Source organism: Tetrahymena thermophila, assembly GCF_000189635.1.
Source record: "Tetrahymena thermophila SB210 genomic scaffold scf_8254719, whole genome shotgun sequence".
NCBI lineage: Eukaryota > Ciliophora > Oligohymenophorea > Hymenostomatida > Tetrahymenidae > Tetrahymena > Tetrahymena thermophila.
The window spans coordinates 468,508-494,002 of record NW_002476484.1 but is presented as its reverse complement, the minus strand read 5'-3'; the positions used below and the strand labels follow the sequence as shown (position 1 = coordinate 494,002).

Below are 25,495 nucleotides of genomic sequence, written 5' to 3'. Positions count from 1 at the left end.
AAATTTCATTATTATGTTATGGATATATAATTTTTAAAATCAAATTATTTTTATTGTTTTTATTTTAACTAAGTTAGCTAATCAAATATATTGTTTGCTTCCTCTACCTATCCTATTTTTTTGTAAATGTAACCTAAGCTCTTATAAGGTTCTAAAAATTGAGGATCAGCTTCTTGAGCTTCCATGTAGTAATAAATAGCTGTTCCAAACTCTCCAATTTAAAAATAAATAGATCCTAAATTATTCAAAGCTTCTGCAAAATTTGGTAAAATATTTATAGCTTTTACATATTGTTGAATTGCTTATTCTGCAAATCCTTAATTTTGATAAATTAATCCTAAATTGTTGAAAGTGTCATACACATTTGGGTTTATTTCTTAAGATTATTAGTAATAGGATATGGCTTTAGAATAATCTCCTTCCAAATAGTAAGCAAATCCTAAATTATTCAAAATATAAGATTAATTAGGTCGGATTTTTAAAATTTTTTCAAAAAAAATTTTTGATTTTTCAATATTTCCATTTCTCAAGTGTAGTTGACCAATAATAATTAAATGAAAAACAGAATCAGGCATAAATTTTAATGCATTCTCATACCAAATTATGGCCTCTTCTATCATTCCTAATTAACAATAACAGTATACAATATCATCACAGTTATCTTAATCTAAATTATAAATCAGTGAACATTTCTATAGAAAAAATTTTGCTTCTTCTATCATTCCACGTTTTGTAAATAATTTAGCCAATCCAAGCAAAGCATTCCAATCTTATGGGTGAGTTTTTAAAATTTTTAAATAGCAAGATTAAGCTTCTTCTAGTCTTCCCATTTAAGAATATATTATCCCTAGGTTTATTAAAGGACTATATAATTCAAGGCCAATTTCTAAAGCATTTAAAAAGCAGTTAATTGCTTGATTTTCATGTCCGGGTTCTCTATATTAACATCCTTTATAAAAATGAAAGTAATATTCTTTTTGATTGTTCTTTATCACTTTTTCTTCAAATTTTATTGCTTCTTAGTTATTTCCAATTTTATGATATATTTAAGCTAAACTATAAAGGATTTCCGAATCTCGTGGAAATATTGATAATGCCTTTTTATAATTATATATTGCTTCTTAATTTTAATTGCTATTATCATAAAATTTAGCTGCTTTATACCATGTGAAAAAACAATTAGGATTCAAATCCAAGGCTTTCTTGATGCACTCGTTGGCTTCTTTTACCATATTTTTATCAAAAAAGTATAAATTTCCTAAATTTATTAGAGCTTCGTAATCAGAAGGTTCATTTTCTAAAGCTTTTTGATATTATTTAATTGCTTGGTCTTTCATATTTTATTATTCATAAATAGACCCTATAGTATTGTAGATATAAGGTACATTTGATTTGAAAGTATTTATTTATAACAACTCATTAAATGTTTACAAAGCATCTTAAAATTTACCTTATTTATAGAAAATTTATCCTAAAAGGCGATGACACATGTAGTCTGATTAGGGGTTAATTCTTATAGCTAATTAAATGTAAATTTAGGCTTCTTCAAACTTTTGTTAAGAAAAATATAGGAATGCTTAATCAAATAAAAATTTATAGTTTTCTATATCTTCTTAGACATTGTTGTGATCTCCAATTTAAATAGTTTCAAAATTCAGATCAGGCTTTTTTATAGAATACCATCGTTAAATGTATGTTAGTAAATTTTAGTTAATTTTATTGCAAAAAAAACCTTTAAAAATCATGGTTTTCTTTTTTCTTTTTATATTCTATTTTAGAATTATGTGAATTAAAAATTATTTATAAAAAGTTAAACTCTTTTTCATTTTTAAAGAAAAAAGTTGAAAATTCTTTTAAGAAAGGTTTTTTCAAATAGAAATATATAGAACATTCTTAATTTTTCTAGAAAAATGATTTGTTATTATTTTTAAATTATTTTATAAAGTAAATATGAATTAGAAACATAATGTGTGTGTTTTAAGTAATTTAAAAATATTAATTATCAATAAATTTATTTTCTTAGTTTTATTAGAATTTTCTAAAACTAATAAATGGCTAAAACTTATAAAATAGACTGTTTTCTCAATGAAATTAAATATGCAAAATGATATAATAAATTATTTATTTGATTTCTTAGGATTAATTTCTATATATTAGAATGTAAATAAATTCAACTTAAAAATGAAGCTTTTGCTTAATGTTTAAAAAATATTTTAAGAAACAATTAACAATAAATTAATTTTTTCAAGCAATTTTTATATTTTAGGATTTCAATAAGACATTAAATTAAATTAGAAGCCTATTATTATCTAGAATTTCTAAATTATTTTATTTTTTAATTAAGATCTATACCATCAGCTTCTTTAAAAATCAAATAAACAACTAATTGTATTTTATTTTTAATAATATTTTTTTTTTTTTAAAAAGCAAATTACAATGTTAGATCTCTTAAAACGAGATTTAAATGAGGGAGAAATAAAACAAGTTAAATAATTGATTTTTAATAATATTTATTATAAATACATAAAATGTTTAATTAAACAGTAAGCAATTTCATATACTTAGACATTTTCTCTCTAATTTTTCAAAAAATTCTACTAAAAGAATCGCACTCCATATCTAAGTCTTTGCTTGCTTATTTCAGTTTTTATTTAAAAGTAAAAGAAATCAAATTTAATCTAAATAATTGTGTAAAATCTAGTTTAGATATTAAGAACATAATATCATCCTCAAGCTATTTTGTTCTGGAATATTCATTTTTCACATTTAAATCCACGGAAATCACTAGTTTTAAATGATCCAATTTTTTTAAATGACTGCTCATTCATTCATTCTTATATATTACATAGCTTTGAAAATTTAATGGGTAAAATAAAAGGAATATATTCAAAAATGAATTGCATATTTGTAAATATCATTTTAAGTCATTGTAAAAATATACAGATTTATAAGGATTATATGTAGTTAATAACACTTATAAAAAATAAAAATTAAATTTTAACAATAAAAAATAAAAATATTCGCATTAATTTTCCTTTTACTTGAAATATCAAATATTTTTTAAAGAATTTAAATTTAAATGGTGAATATAAATTTTAAAAATTTTCTCTAATAAATTTTTGTAAAATTATTATTTTTAAAAATCGTAATTTATAGGAAAATTTGCCTGAATGTAAGAGGATCTCAAAAGAATTAAGCTAAGAAAAATGATTTCAATATTTAAAATTCTCATGAAATTTTGCACCTATGAAATAAATATTTGCTACTCAAGGAGAAAGTATACCTTGAGTTTTGTTTATACATTTTGTTCTCAAAGAAAAATAACTCATGCTTAAGATACAAGTAATTAATAATATATATCATCCATGAAGTCAAATATACAAAATCCCAATTAACCATTCAGTAAGTAAATAATAAATGGAATGATATATGATAGTTCAAAAAAGATTCTTAACTGAGTGATATATGTCCTTCATTTCTATGTTGCTACTTAACTTGGATACTTGAAATAAGCTTTAAAATGGTCCTGTAGCTCATTTGTGCTAATGTTGGCATCTTATCATTAAGCTGACTTAATTTTGACAACAATCTATTAGTAAATACCAATGCTCTTTATACCTCCATATAGTCCCTAACTTAATCTTATTGAGCTAATAATTTTAAGATATATTTATAAAAAGAGATGGTATTTATTAAATTATACATTTAACAACAATTCATAAATATCTATCTATATCTTTAATCTTAATTTCACTTTTAGTGGTTAGAATACTGTATAAAAGAACCAAGTCTTGATTATAAAATGTATTATAAATAATGTATTTAATTTTAATATGATTAAAGGAAATTATAAGAAAAGAGATAAATTAAACTTGATTAAATAATTGATAACTAATTTATCAAAGGATGTGCAAGATTTAAATTATTAGCTATTGAATAGTATGCTGGTATAATAAGTCACAAAGAAGCAGTTAACTTTATTTAATCTTAAAACAAACCTGCTTAAATAAAATTATTTGAAGCTAATATGAGATAATATATATAAGTTGCTTACTGAAACCTTTATTTATATCTCAATATTACATTGAAAAAAACAAAATTCCATTTGAAAACTATACAGAACTTATAAAAATGATTTATTTTTTAAATTAGTAAAGTACTTAATCCTATCTAAATAGAAGGATTATAACTTTTATTTTGCACAATATTGCAAAATGCAAAGTTTGAAAAACATTATAAAATCATTTTAAATATATTTTTCATTCAGTTTTTATACTTTTTTAATTTTAATATTTTATTTATAAAAAAAATAATTCATAAAGTTAATAGTACATTTTAAATTTGGTATTTATCTATTGATAATTTATTCAATTATGCAAAATTTAATTTTCTATTAATAATCTATTAGGTTATCTATTAATAATTTATTCATTAAATCATAATTTCTAAGTTGAAAATTAAAAATTTTAAATTTAAAAGATTTCTTTGATTTCTAATAATTAATTGTTTTAGTAATAATTTAATCAAATTTTTAGATTTAAGATAAAAAAAAAGGAAAATAAATGGAGACTGATTTAAAAATAAATCAAAAATCCATTAAATACTAAGTAATATCCCTTAATTGAAATTAGTTAAACAGCTACTTATCTAATCTCTCATCTCATATATATGATAACATTTTAAAATAAAAAGTATATTTATATTGACATAATTATTTTTATATTTAATCACTATTTTATTTTTCAAACTAGCTCTAAAATAAAGTTTTGTTTATTCATTAGTATGTTAGTTGTATATATCAATAGGTTTACTTGCTGAAAGCATTAAACATATAGCAGAATTAACATATCTATTATTTAGTCAATAATAATCATATTAAACAAAATATACTGACTTATATTAATATAAATAAATGGAAGCCTATAAAATATTTATGTAATTAATATGAAGAGCTAAGAATATAATAACAGAAGAAATTTATTTTTATTGGAGTCTAATTTTTTTTTAAACTAAACATTTGTAAGGCCTTTCAAAAATTAAAAAGGTATTTAACTCTATATTTTTATAATTTTTTATATTTTTTGATTCGTTTAGAGGAATTTATAAACCAATAATTAATTTATTCAATGCAATATTTATTTTAGAGAATAGATAAGAAGAATGCTAACTCATTAAACTAGTAATTACTTTCTTCAAATTTTTAACATTAGGATCTTCGAGTTTTGGGGAAAGGATGATGAGAACTAACGAGGATTTAAGGTACATATTTGTTTGATGTTAAACTGGGTTTATGAATCTAGAAAACATAACATAAAAATAAATAAATAAAAATAACTTAAAATAATTAGTAAGCAAAGTTCTCTGTTGAAAGGTGTTTTTAAATTTTAACTTCTATTAAGGAACAAATTACTGAATCCAATATTTGTAGTATTAATATAGTAAAGAGAAATCAGTAAGAGTGGTAATATTAGTAAATTTTGTTGTAGATTACACGAAGAGTGGAAGAAAAAATAAATTTTCAGAGGCTTCTGATGAAAAAGAAAATAGTTGAAGAATTTAAATAAAATCCTACATTATCTATCAGAAAGTAGTAAAAAATTAGAAACTTAATCCAGAAACGATGTTGTACTCGAAAATAAGGATAACCTTAAAGAATAATAATTTAAATACTCTTAAAGTCCCTATAGTTATGTAAATAAATTAAAAGTGGAAGTAAAAAGACTCAAGTTTGCCAATTGCTAACATAAGAATGTAAATTTGTAATATTTACTGATAAAATATTACTTTAGAAAGGATAAAAAGGTAATAAGTATCTCTGATATAAACCAATAAATGACATTAAGTCATCGAAATGCAATGAAATAGATAAATTTTCTAAGCTTAGAATTAATCTTTGAGGAGAAAAAAACCCTTCACATTCAAAAAGTAAATTGTAATATTTAAATTCTATTGAGTATTGTAAATTCATTAACAACTTTCAATCATTTATTGGAGAAGATTATTTAAAGGTCAAGTTATTTAAGTAGGTTAGCACTATGCCATAAGTCTAAATAAATAAAATAAAATTTGAAAGAGAATAAAATTGAGTTGCTTAAATGGACAACCAAAGGAGCTAACTTATGCTCCATATAAAAGATATGGGCTTAATTACCTAAAAAAAAAATCATAAAATTTCTGATGAATTGAGTGAAGAAGACATTTTCAAATCAATATAAAATATATTCTAAAATAGTAAGAAGATTAAACTAGCATTAAAAAGAATGCATAATCTATTCCTAACAAGATTTTATGGGAATAAATTAGAAAGAAGGTCCAATAAATTTATAAAATATTTAATTATAAAATGAATATTTATTATTATTTAATTCTAAATTTTATGCTATCTATTTATTAAATATTAGTAATAATAATTACTGTTGACTTTCTAGTGTCTACCAATTTAAAATATTACCCTCCATTTATTTTATCTGACTTTTATTTCAAAACAAACTTTTTTAAACATATAATTAATATATTTGTTTTGATATGAAATTATATTTTGAAACTAGAAGCAAGCCATAACAATTAATTACAATAGATAGATAGATAGATAGATAGATAGATAGATAGATAGATAGATAGATAGATAGATAGATAGATAGATAAATAAATAAATAAAAATGACTTAAAATAATTAATTAAAAAATTTCATAATTACGTTATGGATATATAATTTTTAAAATCAAATATTTTTTACTGATTTTATTTTAATTAAGTTAGCTAATCAAGCATATTTTTTGCTTCCACTACCATTCCTATTTTTTGGTAAATGTAACCTAAACTTTTATAAGGTTCTAAAAATTGAGGATCAACTTATTGAGCTTTCTTGTAGTATTCGATGGCATCTTCAATCTTTCCATTTTTATAATAAATAGATCCTAAATTATTCAAGGCTTGAGCAAAATTTGGTAAAATTTGTAGAGCTTTTTCATATTGTTGCTTTGCTTATTCAGCTAATCCTTAATGTTAATAAATTAATCCTAAATTGTTGAAACCATGATGCATACTTGGGTCTATTTCTATAGATTATTAGTAAAAGGATATGGCTTTTGAATAATCTCCTTGCAAATAGTAAATAAATCCTAAATTAGTCAAAGCATAAGAATGATCAGGTTTGATTTTTAAAGTCTTTTCAAAACAAATTTTTGATTCTTCAGTATTTCCATTCATAAAGTGTAGTAGGGCGATATTTGATAAAACATCAACAGAATTAGGGTTAATTTTTAATGCTTTCTCACACCAAAATATGGCCTCTTCTATCATTCCTAATGCTTCATAACACTATGCAATACCATTACAAGCATCATAATCTAAATTATTATTAAGTAAACATTTCTATAGATAATCTTTTGCTTCTTCAATCATTCCACGTTCTATACACAAAACAACCAATTAAATCAAAGCATTAAAATCTTATGGGTAAGTTTCTAAAATTTTTAAAAAGCAAGATTAAGCTTCTTCTAACCTTTCCATAAAAATATATTCTCCCCCTAGGTTGTTTAAAGCCTAATAGAATTCCGGGTTAATTTCTAAAGCATTTAAATAGCACTAAATAGCTTCATTTTTTAATCCAACTTCGCTCGAATAATTTCCTAAATCATAATGAAATTAATGGTTTCTTGGATTTTACTTTATAGCTTTTTCCAAAATTTTTATTGCTTTTTATATATTTCCAATTTAATGATATACTTAAGCTAAACAACCAAAGATTTCATAATCTTGTGGATCAATAGATAATGCTTTTTCATAATTTTATATTGCTTCTTAAAATTAATTGTTACTATAATAAAATAAAGCTGCTCGCTTCAATACTTATAAGCTATTAGGATTAATATCCAAGGCTTTCTAGAAACACTCGTTAGCTTCCTTTACCATATTTTTATCCCAAAAGTATAAATTTCCTAAATTTAATAGAGCTGTGTAATAAGAAGGTTATATTTCTAAAGCTTTTTGATATTATTTAATTGCTTGGTCTTTCATATTTTATTAATCATAAATAGACCCTATAGTATTGTAAATGTCGACTTAGAGAGGATTTATTTATAGTGACTCATTAAATTTTTACAAAGCATCTTAAAATTTACCTTATTAATAGAAAGTAAATCCTAAAAGGTGATGAGACAAGTAGTCTGTTTTGGGATAATATTTAAGAGCCAATTAAAATAAATTTTAGGCTTCTTCAAGCTTGCCTTATTTTAAATAAAGCCTTCCTTTATCAACTAAATATTAGTAGCTTTCCGTATTCTCTTAAAGATTGTTTTAATCTTTAATTTAAATAGTTTGAAAATTCTGATCAGCCTTTTTTAAAGAATACCATCTTTAAATGTATGTTAGTAAATTTTAATTAATTTTTTTGCAAAAAAGACTTTTAAAAATCATGGTTTTCTTTTTATTTTCTATTTAATAATTAAGCGAATTTAAAATTAATTAATTCATTATAAAAATTTAAACAAACTCTTTATCATTTTTAAAGAAAAAAATTTGAAAATTCTTTTATGAAAGATTTTTTGAATTATAAATATTGATTGAGAAAATTCTTAACTTTTCTTAAAAAATAATTTGAATATATTTTTTAATTATTTTATAAAGTAAATATGAATTAAAAACATAATGTGTGTGTGTGTTTTAAGTAATTTAAAAGTATTAATTATCAATAAATTTATTTTCTAAGTTTCTTTTTATCTTTTAAAACTTCTAATAAGAATAAAAGAATTCTAAAACTTTTAGTATATTAAAATTTATAAAATAGATGATTTTCTCAAAGAGATCGAATAAGCAAAGATTTTTATTGAGATCAAATAAATTTTTGATTAGATTTTCTTCATATAAGCAAAATTTTCTCTTTATTAGAACGTAAATTCAACTTAAAAAAGAAGCTTGCTAAATGCTTAAAAAAATATTTAAAGAGCAGTTTTTATATTTGAGGATTTTTATAAGATAATAAACTAAACTACAATTATTTTCTAAATTTTCCAAACTATTTAATCTATTAATTGATATCAAAAGCAGCAGCTTCTTTAAAGATCAAATAAGCAACTAATTGTATTTTCTTTATAATAAAGATGTTTTTTATAAAAAAAGCAAATTAAAATATTCGCTCTCTTAAAGGGGGATTTAAAAGAGGGGGAAATAAAACAATTAGATACGAGTGGATGGGATTGATTTTTAGTAATATTGAAACAAAAATTTTTAATAAAATATTTTAATTTCAAATTTCGGATTTATTTACGAAATCCGAATATCGAAATCCAAGATAACGAGAGTTTAAGATATTAAATTTATAAAAAAATACAATTAATTATGAAAATAATTTAATATAATTTTTTATTTTCAAAACTCATTTGCTAAGTTATATAACATAGACGTATACTGTTCTAAGTAGGGATTAATGACTTCAACAACTTCTTCTGCATTTTTTTTTTCAAAATATGTGTAACACTCGTATTAAATACATTGGGGCATTTCTTCTATTTATGATAAATTGCAACAATTAGTACATTTATCTATTAACTTTTATAATTTCATCTCGTTTATCTTTTTCTTTTAAGTTAATATAAATATTAATGCACTTGGATCTTGTAGACAATTTTCACATATTTAATTTTTAGTCTTATTAGAACATGCTATGCATATTTCTTTTAAATAGTAATGGTTTAGCTAAAACTGTTTTTTTTGTTTTTAAAACTCTGAGGATAAACCACCCTTCTACTGTTTATTTTATATTGCTAGGATGTTATGAGATTTAATTTCTGATTTTTTTATTCTTTAGACCCAATCCTTTAGTATTAAAAAAAGTTAATATTCTTATATAAATGTATTTTAATAGCTTACTTGAATATCTACATCGAATGTTGAGAACAATCTACCTAAAGCTGAATTTATCTGTTTTTCCAGATATTCATTTAGATTTATCTAATGCCTATAGTTTTTCATAAATTCATTTACTGAAACGACACAGTCATATAATCTTTAGCTTTGAGGGTTATTTATTATGAAGTATTTTATTCTTTATCCGTATTTTGGTTTAGTTTATGGATCTCGTTTCATTTCTTTAAGGGCAATTCTTGCATGAGGAGGAGGCATAGTGTAGTTCTCTAATTTACATTCTTTACTTATAATCAAATCTCTATAAGAGAACTAATCATTTAGCAATTTTTGCCATTCTCCATTCAAATAAAGCTTTATTGCACTTAAATTCTTATTTTTTAGAAGTGTTTCTAGGCAATTTTTCATAATGATACTAAGAGCTTAGCAACCATCTTTTCTCATAACTTCTAGACCTTTTGCTTCAAATTTAGGTTCATCGGTTTCATTTTCCACAAAAAATCCTGCATATCTTTTTTTTGTCAAGATCACTAAATTTTAATATGTCTATAAAATTTTTTAATTCATTAATATTAATTACTTCATAAATTTTATTTATGTTTACTTTTTCGTATTTTAATTTAAGAGGATAGGGAAACATTTTTGAAACTTCACTTTCGATTTCCTTTCCTATTTTTATAGCATCATTTACAGAGACTCCTTTAATGTTTACAAATACACTGTCAGTATCTCCATAAATAACCTTTTTTTATTAAAGCATTAATTTTTCAAGAATTTAAGTAACATAAATTTACTTATGCACCCCATTTTTTACTATTGTTAATTAAATTTATTGCTTAATTTAACAGAAATTTGCCTATTTGAATGATTGAATCAGCTAAATCACCTAAAGGCATTCTGCCACTAAAGGTAGCTCCAGTGTATCCAAAAATGACACACATAAATAATTTAAGTGATTTTTGCCTTTGCTGAAGCTTATTATATATATGATTATAAAGCGGATTTTATTTGTATTTTCCCATATTACCCTTAATAAATTAACGAGTAAAGAAAAATTCATGAGTTATTTATGAAAGCACTCCTTCTCTAACACTTTTTTTAACAAATGCTACTTTATTAGGAGCTACAAATATGTCTTTCATGAGTTCATCAATATCATAATTATGCTTTTTAAGAAGTTCTTCAAATTAAACATCCCATTGCTTTTAAACTCCTAGTTTTTTAAATCCGCCTTTTTAGAAATTATCATCAATATATCCTAAACAAGTAGAAAAGCATAAATTATATGCAATCATTATAGATGGATAAAGAGATATAAAATCTAAAACAATCACAGGGCTTAAAATTAATTAATTAATAAAAAATTTAAATATAAATTTGATAAATTAAAAATAAAATTTACTCAACATAGAATAGCTTTGGAGGTTCCAAAGTAAGTGGGCTGCACTCTAGCATTCTTTGAGTTTAAACTCCGTACCTAGATGCGCTCATTAGCTTATAGCCTAAGAGATCTGTAACCCTGTTCATTATATGCTCTATTCTAAATTAATGTCCTTTGCATATCTAAAATTAAAATTTAATTTATAAGTTGTAAAAAAAAAAATAAATGAAGAATTTTTTTATTAATTAAAAGTTATTTTAATTCATTAAAGTAAATTTTATGAAAAATAAAAAGTAAAAACAACAAAATTAAATTTTTAAATAAACTCTAAAACATTTTTTATTTGTTGAAGTCAATTTGAAATAGAGATAATTTAAATTAGTAAAAATTATAATAAAATTTATAATTATTTCAATGAAAAATTAATCAAATTATAATTTAATAGGTTTATTATTTATCAATTATTAAATTTACAAAATTCAAGAAAAAAATTTTAGATGTTTTTGTTCTCAAAATAATTTTTAATTTAATATTAAATTAAGAATGTAAATAATTACTGCTGATTAGAAATCAAATCCATAAAGCTTAGTTTCTTCAGCACACGTGTTGATGATTTAGATGTGATCTATGATATCTTTAGTTTTCATTAATCTTTTCATCATATATTCAAATACAAACACTCTCTATTTAATGTCTTCATGGTTATACATTTGTGTTAAACTCCAATTAGAAAAAATGGGAATTCTTTCTTAGAAGACATAATTTACAACACTTTCTAACTCATAACAAAATAATTTGTAATCATGTTTGACTAATCTCCAAGTATTTATTATCATTCGACCTAATTTGAATAATCAATTTAATTTAAAATAATTTTTTTACTTTTTTACCTGCAATTTCAAAGTTTAGTTTAAAATTAGCGAAAAACCCTGTTTATTTTGCACTGCGATGAGATTGTTTAATTGATTGCATTGCTACATTTTACAATTTAAATGATTAGTTACTATCAAAACTCATACTCTACTAAGAATATCCTTTGGCAGAGTCATTTTAGAATTATTCCTCAATTAGACAATCCGCTAATTTGAATGCCCTTAATATATTAAATGAATTTTTTGGGCATCTTGATAATATATCCATAACATCAATTCCTAATTGCCAACAGCGATGAGAAAAGTAAAAAAGAGATTTCTTTTCTATGTCCCATCCCGTTATAATGTCAACATTAAAAATATGGATTTATTTAATGAAAGTAAGCAATAATTCTTCTTCATTTTTAGTTACAATAATTGTTTTAAACATGGAATCATTAAAACCTGTTTAAAATATATTTTAAAATTTCTTAAATTTTTTTTTCTTTTTTAATAATTTAATTGAATTTTTTTGAAATAAAAATCAGGGAATTTACCATAATATTTTCTAACTTTGTCTATTGGTTCATGGCAGTTTATTTCATCAACTAAAATTATTCCTTATGCTTTAAAAAAAATTAATATAAAATAAATTTTTGTAATAAATTTACTATTTATTTCACTCCTTTTAAAGTTTTCCAGGTCAAATACTATGAAATTGATTGGATCAGAAGAAGGATCAGGAAGCATATCTGGGGTAGATTTTGCAAAGATTTCAAATGTGTACATTGTGATATCTTCATGATATTGCGTTAATCTATTTTAAATTATTTTTCAATTTATTAATTTTAAATAATCATTTTTACTTTTTGTTTTAGTTTTATTAATTTTCTGTTAGCTTCTCCTATTTTTAAGAATGAGAAAACGGTGATAGCCAATTTTTTGTTACAGGAGTTACATTTAATAATTATTTATTTTATTTTTTATTAGATTTAATTATATCTGCTGAGATTTGTTTAAAGCTAGGACATTTTTTTTAATACCTAAATCTTTATTTTGTTTCTTAAAATTACTATTAGCTATCATAATCTTCTGTTATGTAAGCCCTAAAGTATTTAGGTAACTTCAGATTATTTTATATTCCAACATAATACTGCTTGTGCTATGGAGTTTTAATGATGTCTTTTTCTAAAATTTATGCAAAATATAAGTTCCTTTGGACTGATTTATTCTTCAAGTTATAATGTTCAAACAAATCTTCTAAATTTTCATAGTAAGCGCTAAGTTAATTCAAGTAAAATTTTTTATAAAATTTAACATGAAAATAAAATTTACTATTGATGCTCTACTTGTTTGGAAATGCCAGTAGCCATAATTTAATTAAAACTTGGACATTTGGGTTTATATTTCAATACAAATCTCTTTGCTTAATTTTGTGGTTTTTCAAAAAATTATTGAACAATTTAAATATCTTGTTTAGTTGACTCATTTAAATTGCATCTGCATAAATATTTAATTTATTTACAGTATTAACATTCTGAAAAGGCAGTATCTTCTACTTCCATATTATTTTTCACTGCATTGAAATTATCTCTCCAAATCTAAATGTTATTTTAATTTGTTTATTTTTCATACTGAAGCTTAATGTGCTTTTTCACTTTTTGATCTTCTTCATGTTTCAATTTTTCAGAATTTCCTTGTAAAAACTCATTTAAAGTTCTTTTTTTTGTAATATTCAATTTTTCAATTTTTTCTTCAACTAATTTTTCTAAAAAAACTTGATAATCTTAACCTAAAAAAAATAAAATAAATTACAATTAGGGGATATTTTTATTTCCATATTTTTGCTATCCTTTTCTTGAAAATTATTATTGTCATCTTCATCGTTTATATTTTCATCATTATCATCATCACTGCTTGAAGATTGTTCATCAGAATCACTATCGTATTAGTCAATATCTTCGTTTTACTAATCATTTTCAGAATCTTCCTATTAGTCTTCTGGAAGTAAATCTAGCTCCTTGACCTAACCTTTAAGCAATTTTTCATAGTATTTGACCTTTCTTTTACCATACTGCTTATTTCTGTTGATAATAGAATGAATACCCTCATCTTTTTTTTATTTCTGAACTTTATGAAAATTTTTGAGTATTTCTTAATTTAGAAATGCATTCATAGGTTTGTCTAACTGTTACTTAGATTAATCGATAAATTCCTAGATATGCTATCTAAATTATTTATTTATATTTTTGTTCAAAGAGAGTTGGTTTATCCAATAAATATCATTGTTAAATTTCTTAAGTAATTCTTGCTTTTCTTGTAATTTCTTTTGTTTTTACTCCTATAAAAATGTACTCTATCCACTAAACCCATTAAATTAAAATCTGGATAAATTAAATTCCTTCTCATCATCTTCGTTCATAAATAAACTTTCTATATTATCTGTGTAGTCGATGGTTTAAGTTGCCTTCATAGATTTAATTCCAAAGAGATCTTCTTGCATTTACTTTTCCTCTTTCCAAAACATTTCAAGTGATTTGTTAATTTGCACAGAACATTCTCTGGTCCTCTGTTTGCAATTTTTAGCCAATTCTAAATCTGAGCACATTTCAATGAAATTTTCTTCAGACTTCTCCTCTTACAAAAATATATAGTTTAAAATATTTTTATAATAAACATCTATTTCTACATCACATGTAGAGACCTTTGTCATACTATTAAATTTATTCTTAGAATTTAAATAATATTTGCATATTTCTCTCTCTTTTGTCAATTACTATAGAGCTTGATTTTCATTCTTTCTTAGAGAATACTTTAATAGCTTTATTTCTCTGAGCCCCTTAATATCCAAGTCGCTGTACAGTTTTAAAAAGTGGGTTAAATGTCCCTATTTTTTAAAATTAATTAGAAATAATCCTCTATTCAAATAAAAATAGTTTTACTTCATAAATAACAAATTCTATATTCATCACTACGCCGCTCTCTAAAATGCCAACTAATTTTTTAATCATTTTTGGATTATAGAAATAAATCTTCAAAAATGGTTCTTCGGTTGAGTGATACCCATAAATATCTTTTTTATATATTATCTCATAATTCAAAATTATAGGAGTTGTGGACATTAAAAATTTCTTCTACTTCTCACTGACTGAGTACAAAGTGTAATAACATTCTTCAATTAAATCAATAAATTTATCTAAAAAAGCTATTATTATAAAGAAATATATAATAAAATTAAAATTGTCTTACTTATCAATAATATATATATATATATTTACTTACTTTTATCATTTTAAATAAGATGAGAAATCTAATTCACCTTCAAGTAGAAGTAAGGAAAATACTATTTAAAATCAAAGTTAATTAAAGAAGAAGAAAAATTAATTATACGCCATGAATATGAAGACAAACTGAGTTGCCTTATTTATCATTTCCATACATTCTAGCAACAGGAGCTTAAAGAATTTTTCTATTTTTTCTATCAAATATTTTTTCATAAAACGAAAAGTCTGTTTAAAAATTAATGATATCCATAATGGAATAATTAGAAGCAGGATGTCCTGGAAGATTTAATGCAATCTATTCATGGGAAAACAAAAACAAGGATATTTAATCAGGTTATTATTAAATTTGAGTGTTTTCAAATTTATCCAAGGCATTCATTTATTTATCTTTTTCTTGAATTTATTATTATACAAAGTCCTGCTTTTGATTCATATTGAATGATTGAATATAGTTGGGTGGTTAATATTAATTATATCTTTTTTTTCTTATTGAATATTCCTTTTTATACTGCTCTTTAATAAAAGGGTTCTCTTTGATGATTTAAAATCTTTATTAATTAGCGGTATCTTTATTTAAACTTCAATTAAAGCACTAAATATATTTTTAATAAAGATAAAAAATGCTTATTAATTACCGCTATTTTAAAAATATTTTGATTTCATAAATTCTTTTTGATATTAATAAATATTTATTTTAAGTGCTTCTCTAAATTATTGAATTAAAAAAAATTATTTTTAGAAATTCTGATAATTTTTTTTTATTAAATTGGAAATATCAATTTAGAAATAGATTTTGTAAAAAATGTTAAAATAAAAAATATTTTTAATATACTACTTAGAAAAAAATACAAATTTGAAAATGGATAGATTTGATAGTAAATGCGATTATTAATTAAACATGAAAAAAGAATATTTTTCAAAACAAAATTTAGAATATTAGCAGATTTTTTATTTAAGAAAATGAAAGCAAATATTTTTATTTCATAGAAATAAGTAATAGGATGGACATTAAGATTGAATGAATATTTTATCAATTTGTTTGATGAGATTTTTCTTCAGTTAAGAATTTAGTTTGAAAATTTACAAAATTTGAAATCAAAGCTAATTAAGAAAATAAGAAAAACACACTTTTTCTTTTTTATAAAAATTTTAATTAAAAGAAATTAGATATTATTTTTGTCAGAAAACGAGTACTCGACGGATCTCATAAATAGAACAGTTATCGAGCTAAGAAAGCATAGATGAAGCATATTCCATAAATAAATAAGTTCTTCTACCGAAGAATACTCCTATTACAACATAATTAAAATGGATATCTTCATCTTTTCTTAGCTTTTCAACTTAGTAGATTTATGCTATCCATAGTTTTTAAATAAACCAAGGCCATTCATAAATAAAATAAGTTTTTTAAATATAAATTTTAATACATTCGGAAATCGCTCTCCTCGGAAAATACCATGCCCGCATTTAACCACCCCACAAAACCCAATAAAACCTCGTTATTTGACAGCCAACCCCCAGCTTATTACAAAATGAAAAGATGTTTGTAATAACAAAAAGGAATATCAAAACACTTTAAACCAAAATGAGATAAAAATTTTTTTTTTGTTTAAGGATTTTAATAAGGAGAATATATAAAAATATTTTTTCAAAGTAGAATGATGATAGATAGAAATTTAAGAAGGAGATCATAAAAAAGAAGAAGAAGAAGAAGAATAAAAAGAAAGAAATAAAATAAAAAAAATGAAATAAAATAAAATAAATAAAGAAAAAGAATTAAAATAAAAGAATGAATAAAATAAATAAACCAACTAAAAAAATCAGATAAAAATCAACTCAATAAATAAATAAATCAATTAAACAGAATAAAATAATTAATAATATTTAATATAAAATCTTAGAAAATAAAAAGCATTAAATAACTTAAACTAAATATCCATATTAAATATATTAAGCTTAGCTTTACTTTACTATTAATACATATTTTCAAATATTTTTTGACAATATTTAATTTTAAAAAATCTAAATAATGTATTCAATTAAGATATTTTATTTAATTAATATACACATTTTAATAGTAGATTAATTTGTAAAATATAATATATTTTTAGAGATAAATATTTTATATATTTTTATCAATTAATCGAAATAATAAACAAAATTTCACCATTATCTATGTTGATGGTGAAATATAATATATATTATTTCAATTTACTAAATTTTTTCCATATGAAGATTTTATGTTTATAGATAGCTTGACTTAGATTTATGAAAAATAAATGGTTCTATATTTTAGTAAAGATTCATATAGTTTATCTATATATTAAACAATCTATCTGTTTTTATTTGATTTTTTGCTTGTTGTTTGGTTTGTTTATTTATTTGTTTGTTTGTTAAAATAAAAAATAGAATGATAGAATTAATTAATTAATAATTAATAAAAAATATTAAAAATAGTCATTTATTTATTTAATTGATAAGGATATGAGTTTAGGAAGAATAAATCAGCTTTTATTTGGCAAGGAATTTTTAAACTATTTAAATGAAATAAACATTCTTCTTATTGGTGTAGGAGGCATTGGTTGCGAAGTTTTAAAAGTGTTGTAATAGTTTAAAGTGAAGTCTTTACATATTTTGGATTTAGATACAATTGAAGTTTCAAATCTCAATCGTCAGTTTTTGTTTCGTAAACATCACAGAGGACATTTTAAAGTAATTGAAATTTACTTTTGGGCGGATTAATAATTTATTCCTGAAAAATTATCTAGGCACACGTAGCTAGAGATGTTTTGAAGCAAGAATATCCTGATATGAATATTATTTCATATAACAGCAATATTAAGGATGCTTAATTTGGGTTAAAGTTCTTTAAAAACTTCTAGCTTGTCATTATGGCTCTTGATAATTAAGAAACCAGGTCTTTTGTAAACAAATAATGCATGATATTGAATATTCCTTTGATAGATGCAGGAACAACTGGATATAAAGGATAGAGCTTTATATTGAAGAGAGGAGAGACTAGATGCTACGACTGCTTCCCTAGATCTGAAAATAAGAAAACCTACCCTGCTTGCACTATCAGAACTCTTCCTGAGAAGCCAGTTCACTGCATCATCTGGGCTAAATATCTTTACACTGTACTTTTTAATGAGAAATTAGAAGATGACGATGATTCCAACCTTCTTTAGGATATTGCTAAATACATTGAAGGAGAAAACCATACCGACCTTGAGAAAGGACAATACCTTTTTAAGGCTATATTTGAAACTGATGTTAATAGGTAAAAAGATATCTTTTATAAAATAAAATCCAATATAAATTATTAGAAGACACTTAAATTATACATTCAATCTTTAATTAATTAATTAATTAATTATTATATTTTGTGTAGACAGAGATAGATAGAACTTTAATTTTTATCTTTTATTACAGGTAGAAGGAAGGAGAAGATAATTAAAAATTTTAGCATTTGAAAGTGCTAGTTAGAGAGGAGTTAGAGGGTAAGTTAGATAAATCTCAAGATTATTTGCATAGATAAGACTTAAAATTCTTGCAAAGCACCCATACTGAAGAAGTTTATATGGATATTTTTATTAAGAGCTTTGAGCATTTGATCAAGGAAAAAAGATAAAAAAGTTGTGTTCCCTTTGAAAAAGATGACAATTTGTGTATGAAGTTTATTACTGCTGCATGTAATTTACGTTGCATAGTTTTTTCCATTCCTCTCTAAACTTAATTTTAGGTTAAGGAAGTTGCTGGTAATATTGTGCCTGCTATTGCAAGCACTAATTCAATAGTAAGTGCTATTGAAATTACTGAAACTATTAAATTATTATAAAGACAGTTTTACAACAACCCTTAAAAATACAAAAATAGAGAATTATACATTTAAAATGACATTAAAACTAAAATCCTTGATGCAAAACCTGGTAACTTCAATCCTAATTGCATGTCTTGCAACTAGAATTTGCTTCCTCATATTATTTATTGTGATTTTAACAAAGTCACTCTTGGAGAGTTTATTAATTCTGAGCTTCGTAGCAAAGCTATGTAGGATGAAGATGATGATGAGGGAAACGATGATAATAAATTAGTTAACTTTAGTATTTCAAGTGGTTAATTTATTATATATGAAGAGGATGAGTATCAAGAAGAAGATGAATAAGAGCAAAACGAAGCAAAGCGCCAAAAATTAATCAGTGAAATATTCAAAGACTTTTCTGATAGTAGAGTTGTAGTTACAAATGAGGATAACAACAGCATCCATTAAACTTATCTCTTCTGTCATATCGAGAACCACAAAATCCCTGGTCTTGACATAGTTCGCTAAGAAAAGAATCCTAACAATACAGTCACATGGAAAACAGTGATTGCTTAATCAGACACTGTAAACAAAGATGAGGAATAAAAAAAGCAAGAAGAAGAAGAACAAAATAAAAAGAACTATAAGGAAGTTAAAGGAGATGACAAAAACAATAACACTTTAGAAATATTAGATTCCGATTCAGAAGATGATTTAGTTATTTGCGAAGATAATGATAATCCATCTCAAGGCGCCGCAGAAAAAGAAAAGAGTAAATAATCAAATGGAAAATAACCTCATTCTGAAACTGATGTATCTTCTTTAAACCAAAAGAGAAAGGCAGTATAGGAAATTTCTGATGGTGGAGCTATGTAAATAATTGATGACAGTGATGATGAAATAATTTTTGAAGATTAATAAGACAACAAAAAGTTAAAAGTGGATTGAAAATACTGTTTTAAACTGTAATTTTAAGAATAAAAGCTGTAGATTTTAGTTAAAAAAAATGAGCGTTTTATATTTATAATTCTATTTTAATTTAGCGTGCTTATTTTAATTATTTCAAAAATAGATTTACTATTTAAAATTAATTTGATAGTAATTAATTTAGTACTTAAAAGCCAATTTTTTTATTTATTCATTTAATTACTTCATTTATCTTGTTTCAAAAATTTAATTCTGGTTATTTTTTAATAAAATAATTTAAACCACCTATTTGATTGTGGTTGCGTTGCATACTTATTTGATGATTAATAAAATTTAAATCAATCAGTAAATTAACAGATCTTGACAAAATTAATTATATATTACAAAAAAGGGAAGGGGAGAAGAAACTGTATTTTTAATCTATTTCAATTTGCAATATCTAAATAAGATTTGATATTCTCGTATATGTTTTAAAAACTTTCTTTTTAAAAAACTCCCATCAAATGAATGTCTAAAACAAAAAATTATTAGCTACTTTTAATTTAATATACATGGCAGAGAGTTAGTTACTGAAGATATCTAATAATAAAATTTGTTTAAATTAATAAACAAATAAAATGCAGATGATATGATATGATTAAGATTATGGCAAAGAATATCTATTAGATTAAAAATTTCATTACCTAATTTTGTATTGTAAAAGAAAAATAGTCTTAACAAATTATATTACTATTTGATTTTGTTATTCTAAGAATCTAAAATTGCATTTATTATTTATTTATTTATTATTTATTGCACTTTTGCGAGCTGAAGAAAGTTTTATCATTCAATTAGATTGCATTTGCAAATATAATAAAATATTCAAATATTGAATAGATAATAAGTAGAAAAAAATAGTTTATTAAGTTCTTTCAAAGTAGCATACATATATACATAATCCACATCCAACACTTTTAAAATGGGAAATAGTTTATGCCATTTTGATCACGATCCTGAAACTTAATAGTCTATAAATATCGCAAAAAATTATTTTAAAGAAATAGATAGCAATTTAGTTAGAGATGCTACAGGAAAGATTCATAAAATTAAAGAGAGTCATGTAATATTATTTATACAAAAGGACTTTTTTCAACAAAAATACCTTGCTTTATTCATCTACTTTAACTTAATTTATATCTAATGACCATTTTTCTCTATTATGAAAATTAGATTTATAAATAAAAATTGGTAGAGCTCATCAAAAGTAAAAATGAGAAGAATTAATAAGCTAGAGAGAGAAAGTAGGAGACCTATTTGATTCCATTCCTTGAGATAGCTTACACAACTAACTAACTCAAATACGAATACCTTGTTCTTAACATGAAAAGTGCTTAAAAAAAAATGGATGGTAAATTATTTTGAAATAATTTAATTCAGTAAATGCATAAATATACATTCATACATATAAATGAATATATGTATTTTGATCACCTTATTTTCTTTCTATTAAATACTAAAAATATAGAAGTCGATTTAATTTCTATTTCTATATCAAAAGGAATACTTAACTTAGTTCCCTTAAAATATTAATTAAAAAATTAAATATTGAGATTATTTCAATTACCAATAAAACCATTTAATTGATTTTTTATTAAATTTAATCTTTGTTTTAAGAAATCATTAAATAGAGAGAAATGAAGCTAAAAAATGTGGAGGATATTGACATAAGAATGAAAGAATAGCAAGAATTAGATGATATGTTAAATAAAATGGCTTTGAATGAATATTTTCAAGTGATTGCTAAGAAGAAAAAGAAGTAAGATTCTTCTGTATTATAGAGCTAATGCAACAATTTAGGATACAGCTAAAATATAACAAATTAAAATAACTAACAAAGAAATGATGACTAAAACTCTCAAAATCCTTTAGAAAAATAGCTTTTAAACAATAATATTGAGAATTTATTTCACTCAAGAAGTAGCGAATTACCAAAAGCTCAGGCAAATTAATAAATTAATTTGTAAAAATCAATAAGTGCTGACAATTAAAATTGGATTACGAACTCATATTACCGTACATCTTATGAAAGACCAACTTTTGGAAAGAGTTCTCACTACTGTTAAAGTTAAATTTAAAACGATAGAATACAATACAGTATCTTGGATATCAATCAAGAATATTAGTCTGGCTTAATTGCTTCTCATTAATATTTGCTTAATTACTTGTATGAAAAAGTTTCTAAAGATGAACACATTGTAAAGAGTCTTATTGACAAGTTTGGAGAGTTGATTTCAGAGAAATTTTCTCCAATTTTCAATTAATACGAAAATTTGGACATTTTTGAATGTAATTTAACAAACTCTTCAGTCGATTGCTATGAAAAAATCTCAGAAATAGTTAAGGAAGATATCATTTTTTTAATTGAGTTCATTAAAGAATATCTAAATTAAATTTATGGTGAAAAAGTTATTCCACAAAATAAAATGAATTAAACACAAAAAGACAATATTTTTGATTTATTTGTGAGAAAAGTTGTGTTTGATAATGAGAAAATATGCGAAATTGCATTTAAAGCTATTGATATTTCTTCAATATCACAAAACAACTAGTTTAGATCTTTCAAGAGAGAAGCAAGTCAATTGCTAAATATTTAAAATGCTTTTAAACAAGACAAGGACCTATGTTTTTTATCAGAATGTCCTTAAAATCCATTCATTTAGTTTGAAAAAGAGCTAGAAAGCATCAAGCATTTGAGTTCTCCTTATTTAAAAATGGTTTAAATTGAAAATTTCAGGACAAATATAAAGCTTAGAGCTAATACTTTATACAAAGAGCTTGTTAATAGTTAAAAAAGTATTTAATATAGTGTAGATTAAATGCTACTTATTGAAACATTCATATTTCTTACTACTGAAGTTGAGCTATTCAATGATCTCAAATTTATTTAGACATATGCTAAATAAAATAAGCTAGGAAATGGACATGCAGATATTTGGTTTGATATTCATGAATAGATTTTATAGCAAGATAATGTTAAGTCTTATTTAGATTTTATATTTTTTAGCTAAAATAAAAATTCTCTCATTCAATAATAACAATAACCATAAGCAATAAAAGAAGAAAGTGAAAGTATGTCTGAATACTCAAGACTTTCTAATTAAGAGATAGGGCAATTTTAATTTAATAATAATAATAACAACAACAACTAAAAAAATCAGAACTAAGTACCTATTAATTATACTCACTCAGCAAGTAGTCATACAATTACAGAGTACAGTCTGGAGCTAGCTAAAGACGATTTGAATAATTAAATATTCTCTTAATCTGATATTATAACAACTATGGGCAAGAAATCAGAATAATAAAGCCTTAAAGATAATAATAGCACTTCTAAGCAAAGCTTTGTATTTAACAAGTAAGGCTAATAAAATAATAGTAGAGCTTAGTAACTAAAGTCAACATTTGGAGAAGAAAATCAACAAATGATTTCTACTGCTGTCCATGGATCTATTTTATACGAGGCAGAAATGGTAATAGAAGATGAAAATGAGGACTTAGATAGACATCAAAAGTGATTGATTAATCAAATTACAATTTTCATCAAATAATTTATCAACATTTGATTTTCTATGCTCATAAAAATTGAATTTTTTTCAAAAAGCAATAATCAACTGAAGAAATTTATAAAAAAATATTATTTTATATACTCAATGTAAATGAATGAAGGAATTTAGTATCTAAATAATCGATACAAAATTATAAAAACTGATAAAATATATTAATTAATTTATTATTTGAAATGATGACCAACTCGAAATGAATGATAGATTAATAAATTATTACTCTTATATTATATTAAAAAATTATATACTTAAAAATTTATCTTTTATGATATTTATATTTATTTTCAATAAAGGTTCAATCAAAATATTCCTCCATATTTATAATTTAAATCAATTAAAATTTAAAATAAACTTTGTAAATAAACATAAAGTCATTTTACTTTCTATTTTTTTTTTTTGAGCAAATTAAAAATGTTAATTACAATAAATTCTCATTAATTCTCACCATACTTCTTAAAAATTTATAAATAAATTAATAAATTTTTGTAAAATTAGCTTAAGATCATAAAAATTAAATGAAATATTACTATCTGTAGCTACACAGTAGGTGATATTCTAATTACAGGATTAGCAATAATTATTCTTATTTTTTAGTATTTTATTTTAGTTTAATCTCATCTTTCAGTTATTTAATTTTAACTCATGGACATTAACATATTTTTAAAGTAATTTATTAAAGAATAGGTTAAATAAATTTATCATTTAATAAGTAAACTACTTTTCCAAAATAGTTTTTTATTCTTTTAAAAATCCTCAGAAAACAAATATATTGAATAAAACAACCAGAAAATTTACTAAATTTAAAATAGTTGATTCAATTATTCTTATAAATAATTTTTCTTATTAAATTTTGAATCTATTATTATTTTATTTGGTTAAAATACTTGTAAATCAACAAAAAAATTGTCAAGTCTAACATTGAATTAATCTTGTTTAAAAATTTATCAAATTATTTTTATTTCTTTTATTCTAAAACTCAGTAATAATTTATTCTTTGTGATTCCTTCAATTTTTCAATATATTGATTTATTAAATTTTAATAATAAAGCTCATCTTCTTTTAATTCTTCAATATCCTATTATATTTCATTATTATACTCTTAAAATTTATTATTTTTTAATTATAAATATTTACACAGTTTTGTTGTATTTATTTATTCTTTTAAATAAAAATTTTATTTATTAAGATTACGAATGCTTACTTTTACATTTAAAAATTTTAGTACTTATTCATAAGCTCTTTCTATGATTGGTCAAATTGCTAACATTGGAATTAAATGTCATTGTTTCTTTTATTTGTTTTTTCTTTAAATATATTTCTTCTTTCTTTTTTTGAATAAATACATTAAACGAATCTTGTAAAGTAAATTATTTAAAAAAATTAAAAATATTATATTAAACATTTGGATCCATTAGTATTTATTATATTGTCTTCTAAATAAATTATGTCATCAGTGATTTTAATTACTTAATATTAAAATTTATGAGATATTTCTACAAATAAAAAGATGTTCAAATAATTTTTAAATTTGCATATATTTGTAAATGAAAATATCGAATAGTTCATAGCAAAAATTATACTTCTTTCTATCTTATTTTTTTAACAAGTATTTATTTAATTTTTATGATATAGTATTTATTGTCATACTTGAAATTTTATTTTCCTATGTAAATATTTTAATTCCTTTTCTAATTTTGAGTTGAGTTAAATAAAATATGTTTTAAATAAATTATTTTTACATTATGAAAAAACATTTTTTCATTTTTTAATAATTATTTTAAGTT

At 22.6% G+C, this 25,495-nt stretch overlaps 5 protein-coding genes across 5 annotated transcripts; 2 read left to right on the top strand and 3 right to left on the bottom strand. All coding sequences in view use genetic code 6, as the record gives it.

Annotated features, from left to right (window-relative positions):
- Positions 1 to 5: 5 nt before the first annotated feature.
- Positions 6 to 1,745, bottom strand: TTHERM_00391530 (tetratricopeptide repeat protein; the record flags this gene model as incomplete). Its single annotated transcript, XM_001011828.2, has 1 exon — positions 6 to 1,745. The coding sequence occupies one exon, from the start codon at positions 1,743 to 1,745 to the stop codon at positions 6 to 8; it is 1,740 nt and encodes a 579-aa protein (XP_001011828.2).
- Positions 1,746 to 6,620: 4,875 nt separating this feature from the next.
- On the bottom strand, positions 6,621 to 8,437 carry TTHERM_000391529 (DNA polymerase). Its single transcript, XM_012796512.1, has one exon. It carries the CDS (start codon positions 8,416 to 8,418, stop codon positions 6,688 to 6,690), a length of 1,731 nt encoding a protein of 576 aa, XP_012651966.1. The 5' UTR covers positions 8,419 to 8,437; the 3' UTR covers positions 6,621 to 6,687.
- A 932-nt stretch (positions 8,438 to 9,369) lies between these two features.
- TTHERM_00391570 (DNA polymerase family protein) lies at positions 9,370 to 15,871 on the bottom strand (the record flags this gene model as incomplete). Its single annotated transcript, XM_001011832.2, has 15 exons — positions 15,487 to 15,871; positions 15,379 to 15,439; positions 15,039 to 15,301; positions 13,912 to 14,983; positions 13,432 to 13,864; positions 12,963 to 13,376; positions 12,768 to 12,913; positions 12,654 to 12,722; positions 12,136 to 12,561; positions 11,803 to 12,086; positions 11,267 to 11,427; positions 10,659 to 11,202; positions 10,469 to 10,606; positions 9,871 to 10,410; positions 9,370 to 9,816 (listed from the first exon to the last, which is right to left on the bottom strand). Exons 1-15 carry the CDS (start codon positions 15,811 to 15,813, stop codon positions 9,370 to 9,372), a joined length of 5,325 nt encoding a protein of 1,774 aa, XP_001011832.2. The 5' UTR covers positions 15,814 to 15,871.
- Positions 15,872 to 17,864: 1,993 nt separating this feature from the next.
- Positions 17,865 to 20,130, top strand: TTHERM_00391590 (ubiquitin-activating enzyme E1; the record flags this gene model as incomplete). Its single annotated transcript, XM_001011834.3, has 3 exons — positions 17,865 to 18,092; positions 18,149 to 18,660; positions 18,813 to 20,130. The coding sequence occupies 3 exons, from the start codon at positions 17,865 to 17,867 to the stop codon at positions 20,128 to 20,130; spliced, it is 2,058 nt and encodes a 685-aa protein (XP_001011834.1).
- A 937-nt stretch (positions 20,131 to 21,067) lies between these two features.
- On the top strand, positions 21,068 to 23,663 carry TTHERM_00391610 (hypothetical protein; the record flags this gene model as incomplete). The annotated part of the gene is made up of 3 exons (XM_001011836.2): positions 21,068 to 21,208; positions 21,319 to 21,496; positions 21,763 to 23,663. The coding sequence occupies 3 exons, from the start codon at positions 21,068 to 21,070 to the stop codon at positions 23,661 to 23,663; spliced, it is 2,220 nt and encodes a 739-aa protein (XP_001011836.2).
- Between the last annotated feature and the right edge of the window lie 1,832 nt (positions 23,664 to 25,495).